This window comes from Puntigrus tetrazona, chromosome 7, assembly GCF_018831695.1.
Source record: "Puntigrus tetrazona isolate hp1 chromosome 7, ASM1883169v1, whole genome shotgun sequence".
Classification (NCBI taxonomy): domain Eukaryota; kingdom Metazoa; phylum Chordata; class Actinopteri; order Cypriniformes; family Cyprinidae; genus Puntigrus; species Puntigrus tetrazona.
In genome coordinates this window covers 14,604,343-14,619,655 of record NC_056705.1, presented here as the reverse complement: position 1 = coordinate 14,619,655, position 15,313 = coordinate 14,604,343, and the positions used below count along the sequence as shown (strand labels likewise).

At 37.9% G+C, this 15,313-nt stretch overlaps 1 protein-coding gene across 1 annotated transcript in view; it reads right to left on the bottom strand.

The window, feature by feature from the left end:
- Positions 1-3,388: 3,388 nt before the first annotated feature.
- The window catches only part of LOC122348178 (fibroblast growth factor 11-like), a 45,441-nt gene continuing 33,516 nt past the window's right edge, over positions 3,389-15,313 (bottom strand). The window contains exons 4-5 of the mRNA XM_043243459.1: positions 5,941-6,139; positions 3,389-5,176 (exon numbers count right to left, since the gene is read on the bottom strand). Coding sequence (XP_043099394.1) covers positions 5,040-5,176; positions 5,941-6,139 — 336 coding nt within the window. The 3' untranslated portion in view covers positions 3,389-5,039. The remainder of the gene's footprint in view (positions 5,177-5,940; positions 6,140-15,313) is intronic.

Here is a 15,313-nt window from a genome sequence, read left to right as displayed (position 1 = left end):
TAAGCAGCTCACAAAAATGATAGTGTCTTTGTTCACACCGCACACAAATCTAATTTGGTTTTCGAATCTGATTTTTAAGATTATTCAGTTGAAAATGATGCAGTCTGATTCATTTGTTCAGACAGTTTGGTGACTATCCAGTAAATTTAACATCGGTGAGGGAAGTGTCACTGAGTCACTGTCATTGTGGAAGGAGGATGGAAACTGGGAATTGAGTCTCAGCTCACGTTTCTCATGACATTACATCACAGCGCTCAACTCGTGAGCATGTGAGAGAACATAAGCAGATCTTTATGCATATGGCTTGTCAGAAATGCTGACTCATTCACTATTCCGTACAATGTGAATGTCACGTGGTTTGCTATAAGAGGACAGAGTGAGTGGGAATAAATCTAAACACAAAGCTCCAGACATCTAGTCTAAATTCAAAGCGCGTGTTTGTTTACATTTTCGCTATTGAGACTAAATTCGGTTCAGAAATGGCAAAAACTAATAAACAACAATCAAAACAACAGAACAAAGCAAATTTTTGCTGCTTGTCTGAACAAAACCAATAAGTCTGTATTGTTTAATCAATCTGGAATAAACCAGAGGGAAAGTAAGTAACATCTGTTTTTAAAGCATTTATCGACAATGGGTCAATAAAAGGGAGTGAAGATGGAACATGGATGACTCACTTTTATTGGAGGTGGGGGGTGGGAGGACCTCATTGTGTTGCTGTTACATTAAATTATTTAATTAAGCACTAATACCGATGAGCAGTGCATACTATCACTCGCAGAAAGCTTTCTAATTGCGCATTGTTAATATTACTGCTTTAGTAATTAATTTAATGTGTAATATGTGTAACATAAACACTGAAGTTGCCAGCCAATATCAGTGTAAAGAAAGACCAGTCTGTTAATTGTCTGTAAAAACTAAAAGCTGATTATAATTAGACTATCCCCATCCCATAACTCAACATAACTACATCATTTAACGCCTTTATGGCCTTGCACCCCAAATGCTCATCAGCTGACTATATGATTCGAGAGAGACTGGTAAATATGCAAACTACAATAAGCAAATAGATTCATCAATGCAATTCAGCGACAGACGGTGAGACTGATGGCCAACACAAACAAGGACAACAAGAGCAGGACTTTTAAAAGAAAAAAGAATAAGAAAACAAGAAATATGATGCACAAAAATGTAAGTTTAAATTTAGAAAACTGCTGTTTACAAGGTCATCTCTATCTACGTATACATGTATAGTGTTTAAATGGCTTGGCTCTTCTGAGAAGCATTAGCCCTTAGCTTTCATCTTCTGGCCTCCGTGTTTATGGCTGAAAAATAGCAGTGAAATTGAGAGAGAAGCACTTAGCTGCGCACAGAGAGTGGTTTCATTAAAATAATTGTTAAATCACCCGATCTGGCCCTTATGTGCATGCCAAATATATCAAAGCAAAGAAAGTGACCAATTTTCTTTTCTTTTCTCTAACACTATGTTTTACAACACATTCGCAATCATTTCAAACTGACCCACAGCAAACCATTAGAAAGTTAAACGTCAATTAGACAACCCAGGCTAATTGGAAATAATTGCCTCTGCATACATTTCTGCAACCCAGTAATTACGTATCTTACTGCACGTTTCGCCGCGGTTTCAAACACACGTTCAATGCGTTAACCGCGGCACGTTTGTTGGTACAGGTACGTACTGCCGCGTGTTTAGAATGCTGCTTGAGGTACGTTTAACGGTGAGTGTAGCTAAAGATTAATGCTCTATCATGTTGGGAATATCCCTTACACCAAACTAAAACCTAAGCCTACCCGATAGTGTTAACAAATGCGAAAGTAATGCAAAAGTAAAGTAAGGCATTCGCTGATGCAGCCACGCTTTTTAAGCTCCTTACGCTGATTTGAACAGTTTTACACAGCTTTTCGCCGTGTGAGTGCAACTCCGTATCACGTGAGCTACCACGTAAACCTACTAAACAGGACACTCATGGATATGAAGCTGTACGTGTGACGACATCGTTAATCAAAAACGGACCTGTTAAGCATACTTTTGCGTGAAAAGGAATAAAAGTTTTACTTTTAAAGAGTTTTAAGGAGTTTTACTGCCTCTAGTGTTCATTTCAACTGGAAACTGCAGCGATTTGTATGTACAGGTACATCCACAGTTTTGCAGAAATGTATAGAGTCACGTAATCCCAACAAGCCTAGGATGAAGTTAGACATATTTGAAGTAATGAGCACTAGAGATTTCTCCTTTTATATTGAATTAGAAAGCCCTTACAAATACAAGAGCCTTTTTATTGAGTAAGCTAGCACAAGTCTTTCCATGACATTTAGAAGTTTGAAAGGCCAGAAGTGAGTAACTATCAATTTCATGGTCTAATTGTGATTAAACTGAATGAATAAACCATGGGATTCTAATCAAAGCACAGTTTTGGCTTCATACGGCATTGCCTTTATCATTTATTTAACCTTTGTGGTCTGGCCTGCCGGATTTTTTTTTTTTGTCAGCATGGCATCCAGTCGCAAATTCGGAAGTCTTTGTCTTATAGAACCTCTGGTAACTTTTTTTTGTCAGCATTACAGCATTGTGGACCTGCAAAACGTTACGTAAATAGCCCTTCAGATAATATAGAAGCTCAAACTTAAATGATGTGGACAATGCAAGACTTAAGAAAAGCTATCAGAGTCTGAGACGAGCATCGCTGCTCGCAAAACAAATTATGGTTTATGAAGAAAATCAAGATGTAGTCTTATTGATGTGTACCCAGAAGCTATGAGATGCAGAGCATTTTGATTCAGCCCCTCTGAAAAACAATCTGCTCGGGACGTTAACCGCAAACACCAACTCCTGTAATGGAGGATTGAATTACCTGCGGGTGCTGCTGTGATTTGCGGTAAGGAAACTATGGAAAGATTGACATCCTGATCTAAATGTGGAAGAATTTAGTAAATATTCAAAAAGTCTAAAATTTCTTTAGCTATTTCCGCTTTGGTCTTAATAACTTTGTTTCCCCTAATAATGTATTGCTGCAGGGGACTGAATCTATAATTATCACAGATATAATTTCCTCAGCACCAGGTGCACGGTATGAGAAATGATTCAACTCAGCAGGAGAAAAGTTTGATTTTTAGCACTTTGTTTAAGCTTTGCACTTCATATCACAGTGAAAATATAACCAGCAAGGGAATATACTCTGATATAATACTGGAAAAAAAACCATTAGAATAAAAATCAAAAGCTAGCAAAATACTATAATATACTATAAGGGAACCTAATAATTAAGTATTTAAATATGGAGCATTTTCTACTTTTTTCTACTTCCAAAATAATATTAGATATATTATTTGGGGTCAGTAATATCAGTAATATATGTATTTATGCAAAAAAAAAAAAAAAAATGTATGCATTAAATTAATCCTAAGTGAGAAAAGAAAAATCTCGAAAAAAAAAAAAATCAGAATTTTTCCACTGATCAGATCAAAGCCTTCTGAAGCAATGTAACATGATAATAAGCAGCAAAATATTAAGAAACACTGCATATTTCACAAGATAAATGCATTGGTAAGAGTAAGAGACTCTTTCAAAAACATTTAAAAAATTCTTACCAACCCTAAACTTTTGACTGGTAGTGTAGTATTAAATCATATTTCCATAATGTAGGTGATATGCATGAAAACATTATCAGAAATATTACTGCAAAGGCATAAGTGTGATGTGTCATCAGGTACCTGGTAGGTACATTTACATTTACATACTGATATTCTCAACACCTCTGGAGGTGAGAAGTTACAGGTCTGTTTGGACTCTCCGTGCAAGGTTTCCAAAAAAACGATTCTCTTTGAGCTCCTCCGGGTCTAATTCCTCAATTTTATCAAAAGAAAATGAAGCCCAATTGGACCTTTTCAGCACCTGTGTTGTTTCATTTGGCTGGGTGAAGTGCCTTTGCTCTCAGGCAAATGTAATAGAATAAAATTGAATGTAGGGACATGAACTTTGGGAAACTTGCAGCCTCAGTAGTCAGCATATCTACTTTGAGAAACCCTGCTCTAAAGCAGCACACATGCTAAAAAGAGAGGAGAAAGAGTGCAGCTGTACCGATATTGCTCTCTGGGCATATTGCAATGAGAAAAAACAACGACTTATCATAACAAAAAGAAACAATAATGCCGCCCTACTGCCTCTGTTATGAGTCATCTTACAAATGATATTGTATTACTGTTCACTGCATGCACACACACACACACACACACACACATAGACACACACACACACTCTCACACGTCCAGCCTCCGCAGACTCATCAGAGCAGGAGCCGATGAGCAGAGAAAGGTTTGCACTGCCTAAGGTCGAATGACTCTAAACATCCTCATCCTAAGAGGAGGGGAAGTTTTATTTATTTAGTTATTTGGTGTGTGTGTGTGTGTGTGTGTGTGCGCGTGTATGGCATCCTTAATGGTCCCCGGGAGAGTGTGCGGGGCTTTTCCTGTGTTGTGAAGTGGAAAATGGCCTCTGTGTGTCAAGCTAATCAAAGTGCAGAAGAGGTAGAGAAGGGAGAGGAGATTACAAACAAGGCTTAGAGATGAAGGGGGATCTCTGTTAAAAAAAAATAGAACAGATTTTGGGGAATCTATCAATGCTTGAACAAAGGAACCGGAGGGTTTAAATGTCAAGCACGAATCGCTTCACAAGAGGAAGTGTTTCTTCTTGAAATACTAAAAAAGAAGAGGAAGACAAAGATCCTTTCTTTTAGGAGTTGCTGTTCTCACAAAAGCGACGCCGTCACATTCTGACCCCAGACCAGTGCGGTTATTATTGCTCGGTATTCCCTTGATTAAGGAGCAGGAGAGACCAAAAGGAAGTGCGGTGGGCATTAGACCGGTCGGCAAGGGTCTTTTGAGCCCTGATTCGTTGTTGGAAATGTCAAAGTTCTGAGGGTCGGTTGGAGGGACTACAAACATTGTTTGTACCAGACCTCCTGTGCCACTGCTGGCGTTCATGGCAAGTCCGTGCAAACGAAGACTTTCTTCTACTGCCGCTAGGAGGCTGTGGGGGCGGGAAGCACTTGGTCTTTCTTGCCGTTTTTATGGACGGGGGAGTCTGATGTTTTGGCCGTTTTCCTAGGCGGGCTTTGCTCGGCAACATCATGTAGCGATGGTTCCCTGTACATGGCAACTGGAGGGACGAGAGAAAAAGAAAGAGGCTTAAAGGCACAGCTCACCCCCCCAAAAAAGACAATTCTGTCACAATTACCGTCACAAGATTTTTTGAAAGTGTCTCTGCATTCTTTTTGTCTTTGTCTTTCACCGTATGGACAAAACTTTGGAACTTAACTACTTGGATCTTAACTACTATCTTCATGTAACACAGAGGAATGAAAATCATACAGGTCTGGCACAACATGATCAATGGTGATAAAACCTCTCTTTTTTTGGCCAGAAATTAATACATTCATTCAGAAGGGATACATTAAATTAATCAAAAGTGACAGTAATGACATTTTTTTTTAATGTTACAAAACATTTAAACTGCATATACGTGCTATTATTTTAAAATGTATGTTGACTAATGACTAGAGAGTTTAAAATATTATGTAAATTAAATGTATCATGTTTTCCACAAAAATATTAAATATGAATTTTTTTCATACATCAATATAACGTACTAGAGAGATTTCCGTACAATTTTGACTTGCTTTAATTATATTAACAAAAAAACAATAATTTTTATTTGTAATCATATTTAACAATTATTACTGTTTCTGCTGTACACACACACACACACACACACACACACACACACACATATATATATATATATATATATATATATATATATATATATATATATATATATATATATATATATATATATACTTTTTGCATTGTACTTTCAACATAAGACAAAAAAAAATACTATTATTATGAATAAAAACATACCCTCTATAAGCTTGGGAAGGAAGTGGGCTGCTCCTTTAGTCTTTTTGACCCGATTTCCTTTCATAACCTGTCCGTCTCGGTTGATGCCAATGTACCAGGCCCGACCCGACTGCGTTTGACGGTACAGGATCGAGGAGTATGTGACATAATAGTTCTCAAACACACACTCCTTAAACTTGCACTCCGGTGTGAAATGTTCCTGTAACAGAGATACACACATATACCCAGACGATGAGTTAACCTAAATAACAGACTGCAGCCACTGACTGTTATTGTAGGTTTATATGTATCCCGTATACTGAGTTCAGCTGCGACGGGAGGAAAATGGGCCTCCTATTGCAATTACAGGAGTAGTGTACCGACGATGAGGAAAAGGGAAATCCCATTACGTTACACTTTCTAATTACATATTTAAGGAACACATGTGTTCTGTTCAGGTGAACATAAGTGTTGCAGAGTAATCTCTTCGCAAGCCCAAACACCGCTAAACTCCCTGCTGGAGATAGCAGCCTGTCAGTAAGCAAACACCAAAATCTCTCTTTTATTCTTTCTCTCTCTCTCTCTCTCTCTCTCTCTCTCTCTCTCTCTCTCTCTCTCTCCTCTCCTCTCCTCTCCTCTCCTCTCCTCTCCTCTCCTCCCATCCCATCTGTCTCTCTCTCTTTTTCTCTCTCTACCACCCTGTCATTTCCTAACCTTGTCAGGGAACAAACCAATTTCCAGGATTGATTGGGATCCTTGGTGTGACTGGTGAGCAGAGGAGCTGAATAAGGGGTTTACTCCTCTTCCTCTCTCTCTTGCTCTAATGTGTTTGTTTTGAAACACTCCCCTCTGTCACCAAAGAAAAATTAAGCCTTCTTCATAAAACAGATTCATAATTTACCTGGTTTAATTGCATATCTGTAATTAAACTGTGGCCATTTGGGCATTTGAACTTCTTGATGCTTTTGGTAATCTTGCTCCTATCTTAAAAAGCCACTTAGTAAAGATAAGCATGTCATGAATAATAATAATAATAATAATAATAATAATAATACATTTTTAAAATGTTTTAAATCTATAAATAAATGTGTTATTATAATAACAAATAATATTTATTTTAGTTGTGCCTTTTCTGTGTCCTTAAAAAGAGCTCAGTTAAAATTAAGTCTTCTTCATAAAACACGATTTTCATAATTTATATGGTATCTCAGATTAAATCTTTGTAATTTATGCTTTTGATCTTTAAGATGTTTACGATATTTCTTAAAGCGTGAAATAAATCATCTAATATTTTTTTATCATCATCATCTTTAATTATAACAATTACATAATAATTATTCATATAATATAGGGATGTTTTTAAATACTAACTTTAAATAATGAATTAAATGCATTAATATAATAGATGTAATTAAGAATAATAAGGATTATAATCATTTTTAGTAGACACGTTTTTTCCCCAACTTTCATCTAGGCTTACACTGGACATTAAACACCATTCAGTGTAAAGAGCTCTGCCGACTTTAATTAATTAATTGTCAGATTTAATTGAACTGGTGTTTCCAGCTGACAGAAGATGATGGAGTGTGCATGTGTGCCTGTGCAATACAATTAGATGCTGGGAATTTCTAAAACACATGAGAAACAGTCCTGCGTAATACCTGCTGACTTCCTCTCAATTCGACAATAATTAGGAGCCCCTGCATAAGCAGAGCCATCTTCAGGACGGGACGCTGTTATCCAGGGCCCTTTGGAGCGTGGCATTAAACCATAAAAATAACTATTTCTTATTGAACAGCAAGCAAAATCTGTTCTCCACAAAGGAGAAGAGGGATTAGGTTGACCTCCAGCAGTCTGTATTCCACCTCTGCTGTGTTTTTGATCCCCATCCTGCAGTGCTCTGAAGCTCCAGCAGGTGTCAGAGCAGCACACAAGGCTCAGCGAGTGCGCCCAGAACTTGTCTTCATTCTTCATTGCTTCACTGATCAGCCACTTTCACTGGCTTAAAAACCCCCACAAGTTTTACACATCATAGCGCAGCCTCTCCCGCTTTCTTTTTTCCCCTCTCCCCAGCCTTTTTAATCTAGCATTTTGCGATTTAGGGAAATCTGATTATTACAGAAGGATTTTTGACATGTTCTGTTGCATGAAGTTAATGAAGATGCCGGATGCTTGAGAGTCTGCTGAATCCTCTGAATCCCCTAGCAATCAGGAGGGAGGACTGGCATTTTGACAGGAGAGCTGCCTCATCAGCCTCTTAGTTTCAGCACAACATTTCCACCAACATTTAAAGGGATAGCTCACTCACAAATATATCTCTCCTCGTTATTTACTTAGTCATGTCATTCCAAAGCTGCACACCTTTGCTTTTCAGGGGAACACAGAGAATGCTTCTTCAGACTTTGAATACAGTGACATATGGACTGCTCTTTTTGTTGTCCCTTTTGGAGCATGACGGATGAGAACGCTATGAACTATGGTTGAATAGAAACCATCTACATAAAGATCCTTAAAAAAAAATCTGCTCTTGTGTTTCATAACAGCATATGGGTTTAAAACAACACACTAAATATTGACAGAAGATTTCAGAAAATTCTGTAATAATTTAAAACACGGAATGAGAACAGAGTTTTAAAGGATTTATTTTAAAATTTAAAGGATTAATTAAAATCAAATTGAAAGGAATGAATGAATGAGTGAGTGTAATAGACAACAGAACAAACAAATAAATGTCATATACAAATATTATACTTAAACTTTTTGGAATGAAATGTATGCAAAATATAGAAATTTTGTTCCTATTTTTTTTTAGCTTTCACCAGTAAAGGAAAGACTATTATTCTTACTTTTAACTATCTATCTATGTGACCTTACTGCATTTTGCATTTACTCTATTCATAGTATATTTTCCCATACTATAATTTGCATCATTAAGGGCCAGGCCATTATTTTCAAAATTCAAATAAAACAATTTCAGCAATGTATTATGTTGCAAATTATATAAATGGTGACAGTTTATTAACATTTATTCACTACAGCCAATATTTACTCACTATTTTGGCATTTAGGATTTAGCCTAAACCAGAACTAGGCCATAGTTCACTTAGGACATTTAGTCATTTTATAAACATGCATTTATGAACAAAAAAGCATTTTAAGACAAAACAAAAGCACTGACATGTATTAAGATCAGTCAGTGCAAGTTTCTTTCAGTTGAAACAGCTTAGATTTACATTTTAATCTAGTCTTGGGTTAATCCTTGTCTGTGAAACCGGGGGATTGAGTGTTCATTTTGGAACTTGAGTGTAAAGAAAGATGAAAAAAAAAAAAAAAAAAAATGGATGAGAGAAGAAACAATAGAGGGCTAAGAAGAAAGACTGAGACTGTGGCAATCATGTCAGAACCATAAAATCCTCTTCAGAGCACCACACATACACACTCAGACACACATACGGTGAAAAGTGCTTGCTTTCACATTAACTTTACACTGCTGTGGCTGTAAAATCTGTAACTGGTAGGGGTGAATTGATTTCACGTAAGACCGCAGCAAAACGTCAATGAGAATTTCCTCTAAAAAAGCCAGTATAAGACTTTGATGTAGCTGGATAGATGTGTGCACAGGTATGAAGCAATCCAAAAAGTGCTTACTAAGAGTGGAGTTTAACACACCGGTGAGCACTGACAAGCTTGCAGAATGTTGGGGGCACAAGGAAGACATCCGATGAAGTTCAAGGTGGGAGAAAATGAAACGAGTGATTTGGTAACTAATAAATAGGGGATAAATAAACAGAACGTTTTCTTGCAGTATTTCACTGCATAATGATTAGTCAAATGAATTGCGATTCATTTCAAAGAGCAAAAACATGCTGTTGTGTTGTAATGAGATCTAATGAGATTGTAATTGCAGAGGCCAGCAATAACACCTTGTATTTGACAGCGCTAAAAATAAAGCAAGCAGCCGTGCTTTCTTCCTTTAAACAGACTTGAGACACTTCACGAAACGTCCTCAAGCGCAGGTCTGAGAACAGCCCCGCAGACTACTGTTCTCACGGAGGCCATTACCAGACTGACAGCAGACTGACCCCGGGTCAGCACGAGAGGTGGGTTTCCTTGGCAGAACACCTGCTCGTCCCCGCACTGCTGACCTCACAACAGCTGTAGCGGCGCGCTCGTCCTTTGCCTCTCTCCTTGGCTAGACCCAGCTGAGCGTTTGGGGAATTTCCAAGACAAAATAACACAACAAGCCCCTTCAAGACACACTCCCTCGCTCTTTTCTCCTTCGCCACATTACCGGTGGTCGCTTACACACAGATGTTACAGGGACAGTTCACTCTGTAATGAAAATCTGCTGAGAGTTACTTGCCCTCAATCCATCCAAGATGTAGATGAACTTGTTCATTTGGAGAAATTTTGTGTCACATCATCAATGGATTGTCTGCAGTGAATTGGTGTTGTCAAACATTTTTAAATTCAAACTGTTGCTTCTGGCCAATGTCTGAGTCTATAATCCATAATAACGCTTCCTCCAGTGAAAATGTCCATCGTTGTTTGTCCTCTCACATTAAAATGCACTGACATATTTGTTTAAAGCTATTTTAGACTGTTTTTGGTCGCAAACAGTGCTGAATTTGTGTATATTTTTCTTCTGATTTAAACGGGATGACTTGGAAAAAGCAATATCATGGACAGCTGGAAGCAATAGTTCGAAGATGAAAATATTTTAATGATGAATCTCTTTATTACAAACACTCGCATTTTACTTCACAAGTTATTAATTGATAGACTGGAGTCGTGTGAATTATCGCGATGTTATTTTCAGTTGTGTGGACTCATTCTAACGGCACCCATTCACTGCAGAGGATCCATTGGTGAGCAAGTGATGTTATGCTTAATGCATTTTCTCAAACTCATTTACATCGAAAAAGGCTTAAGAGTAAATCTTGACAAATTAACATTTTTAGGTGATCTATTCCTTTAAGTTGTTTGACTTGAAAAGACCGCTGACTCAGTGAGGACCAATCAAGCCCATTTTAAACAGGGAGGGCAAGGTCACAAGTGTGTGTGTGAAGAGATGGAGAGGGTGCAGGTGTGTACAAAAAGGAAAAAGAAAAAGAAGTGTGTGTGTGTGTGTGTGGACATGATTGTGTGGACTAGGTGGTCTAAGGTCAGCTAGAATCATTCGGGATCAGCAGTTAGACTAATTATTTCATCAGTGTGGGTATGTGGGGACCTGGGGCTTGGATCAAGGTGTGTGAGTGTCAACGCCAGGGTGCTGAGGGCCAGAAGCAGAAACACCCTCTACTTGAAATGAGTAATAATCCTGCCAGAACTACAGGGCACAGCAAAACACACTTACGCGCACACACACACACACATCCTGACATATGCTCCCTTGAGTCTGCAGCTCATCCACTCCAAGTCTTAGGCTTATTATTGGTGTCCAGTCATGCTTACCGAAACCATTTCCAACTGCATGCGTGTGACGCAGCAGTTGATGCATCAAAGATCCACACAATTATACAGAAGAGAACACTATTATCCTTATACAAAGCTTGTCAGAACAGTGTGCACATAACAGCACCAATACACTGTGGAACTTAAAACCATTATTACCATTATATATACAGCTTATTTGAATTCAGCAGAAAATGTTACACGTTAAAGGGATAGTTCACCCAAAAATTATGTCCTTAATTACTCAATCTCATGTTGTTCCAAATCCATAAGATATTTTTGATGGAATCTGAGAGCTCTCTGACCCTCCATATACAGCAAGGATATTACCATGATCAATGCACAGAAATGTAACAAGGACATCTTTAAAATAGTCCATGTGACACCAGGTGGTCAACCTGAGAGTACCCCAGAATGTAATAAACATAATCATCATTGTTTAAGTTAACAGTTGGGGTACACTCTAAAATGGTTGACAGCGATAACTTTGGGAGAATAATTGTTAAATAAGTTACATTATTCCAATGACCCTATAGGTCATTTATGCCTAAGTATCTTACCTTATTACAACCTATATTTACTTTTTTAAGTTAAGCGACCTCTAGCGGTGTAAAAATGTTCTGTTGCCGATACGGGCGCAATTGTAGTATATCTCTGATAGGTTGTATTTCAGGTATTTGTATAAACGACCTATACAGGAGTATTGGTTGGAGGACAGGTTGACACAAAAAGTATTCTTGTATATTCAGAAAATCACAGTCGAACCCCTGATGTCACATGGACTATTTTACTATTATTCCTTGCTACATTTCTGGAGACTCAGAAAGCTCTCGGATTTCATCAAAAAAATATACATTTCTTTTCTGAAGATGAACGAAGATCTTACTGATTTGGAATGACATTGAGGGAGAGTAAATTAATTACAGAATATTTATTTTTGGGTGAACTAACCCTTTTAAATACAGGAATAAGAGGCATGATAAAACTAGCTGAAGTCTGAACTCATCTTGATTTGCAGTGTTTTACATCTGAGCTAAATAAAGAATACTTAATTCTAGAATTCGTCTCTCCGTCCTTTGTCTGGGCTTTTCATGTGACCTAAAGTGACCTGTCCTATTTGCAGTGCAATGGGAAAACAGGAAATAAAATGTTAAAAGGGATAAGAGAAGGAAAAGAAAAGGAAGGGAAACTGAAAAGAGAATGTATGGCTCGAACGTGTGTTATGTCATGGCTACCGTATTAAATGGCTTAAACCAAGTACCTTTTAAAACTTTGTCATAAAAAAGCTGGTCAGTTCAACAAAATCTGCCCCAATTCTGTCAGGTCACCTCTATCAGTGCAAATATGCATCTCTCTGTGTGTGTGCGCGCATGCTGTTTTATTCCCACCTTCTTTCTCCCTCTCTTTTTGTGTTCCTGGCCCAGGAGGGCTTCCACTGAGTGTTGAGTTTAAAAAATGGGTCAGGTTATAGAGACAAAGCACTATTTTTATCGGAAAGCAATTTCCAGTGGTCCCCTACAGGTAACACAGCACACAGCAATGACACAGAGTTTTCCAAACACCTTAACCTTTACATACAACTCTCGCAAGATCTAACCTCAGACAGGAATGAACAAAGAGAGACAAGTAAACAGGGACTCACAGGACAATGACAGAACAGACATGAGACAAAGGCGAAAAAAGAAAGAACAAATGATCGCGATAAATGCTAAAATGAAAATGAAATCGAATGATGAACGCAACCCCGTGGGCTGTGCTCTGCATGCCTTTTCTTGTCAATCTATCTCTCACTATATTCCTTTCTATGGATGATAGAGCCCTTTGTTCCTGCTGTGAGACACCCTGCTGGTCTGCACGTACTCCTCCATCCCTATCCCTCATGAACCCTTCAGCTTCTTCATATTCATCTTAAACGTCATCGTTCTGTCAGACGAGGGAGATGACGGCCAGATTACTACAGTATATCATCATTCTTCACCAAAAAGCACGCTTACGAGACAGCTGTGCAGAGGATCATGGGAAAGACCTCTGAGGGGCACATTAATGAGACAGATTCAACACGTTTAAACAGGTGAGATTGGTTGTTTCATTTCGAGGCTTTATCAGGGGTTGAAAAGTGCCATTTGCAAAAAAACCAAGTGTGAACACTGGTAGAGTGCTGGAACAAACAAGATGGCCCTATCAATGATCTAAACCGTAAACTAAAATATAAATGAAGCTCAAACTAAAATTCTGAAAAAAATTATGCACAACATTCTAAAAAGAAAAAAAAATCTTGGGGAATTGCATTATGGATAAAGATTCATAGACTCTAAAATATTGTATCAGGCAGAAATTGTGAATAAAAACTGAGTAAATTATAAACAGCTGGGCCTTTATATTGTTGTGGACAATGGGGGTGAATCAAAAAGGATAGGAACCACTAGTTTAAGAACCACATAGCAACAGTAGAACAAAATCGTTTACAACATCGCTAAAATCAGCTTGGCATCAACATAGTTGTGTGGCAGTAAATAAAGATGGTAAGAAGAGAAGACTTGCAGGAATACGGGGCGAGAGCATGACTGAGGTAGTAGAAGTTGAACGAGTATGAAGAAGAGGCTGTAGGTGTGTGTGAATGATTTAGTCCCTGTGGAGGGCCGTGTCCGAGTGTGTCAGCCACTGGAAAACATGAATTATTGATAGGCTCAGAGTTTAGGGCAGGTATGTGTGACAGAGAGAGGCCATGTGTTCAGGGCCATCTGATTCTACAACACACATGCACGGAGGTGTGTTTGTGGCATAGTGTGAACGAATCCCGTTATGCAACACATACAGAAAGACTTGCACCTTCTTATTCCGGCTCTGAGGGCTTTAGTGGAAAATAAGGTAACACTCACTTACTCACTTAAGTGTCTACAAGACCATTAACTGCTGTGTGAGAGAAAATCTGAGAGATCTGTCAAAGCCTGCACTTTAAAACTCAATTTCAAAGCATTAGTTCACCCAAATAAACTTCTTTTGCCATTACTTCAACTTGGAAAAGCATGTAAAATTTTACTTCCATACACTCTCAGAAATAAAGGTACAAAAGCTGTCACTGGGGCAGCTATTTTTCAAAAGGTACACTTTCGTACCTATTAACTGTAAATATGTACACTGTATGTACTAATATGTACATTTAAAGGTACAAAAATGGTCCATTTAGGTTGAAAAGGTACTGCCCCAGTGACAGCTTTTGTACCTTTATTTCTGAGAGTGTATATTCATACAGATTTGGAAATTTTCACTTTTATTAACAAAAACCATGGTTAGTATAGTTAAACCCTGATGAACCATGGTTTTACTACACTAACCATAGTTTAACCATGGTATTTGTACTGTAATAAATCTGGCGTTATACAGATTTGTGTAAATACACAGTACAACATAATTAAACTTATACTGTAATAAAACTACAGATCATTTTCATAAGAGATGGATGTCTTTTGTCTTTTGTTTTGTAGATTTGCCACCATATTCTTAAAGTGATTATGAAGACTAAACATGTGTTCAAATATCTTTACTTCCCTACTAAATATAGGGTAAAACAATACATGAACTGTACTGTTTGTAGCCTTCATAAAACATAGGAAGAAAGTAGGCAGAAAATCGACTGCTTCCACAGAGATTCTGCAGTGTGCACGAGATAGACTCCCATGAGGCCACGGGAGAGGAGTTGCGAAAGGTCACGTAACATGGTGGATGTATTATGGATTCCATTCGCACTACACACATTCATACTATACAGAATAAAACATACTTTTGTAATGGAAGACAATTTCAGATGCACTTTGATTAAATTCAGGGAAAATAACTTGTTTAGCTTTGTGGATTCTTTTCATGGCATAGTATACAGCAAGCAATGAGTCATTCCTCACGTAACGTTTCAAAAGTCAACAATGTGTGTTTTGGTTCTATT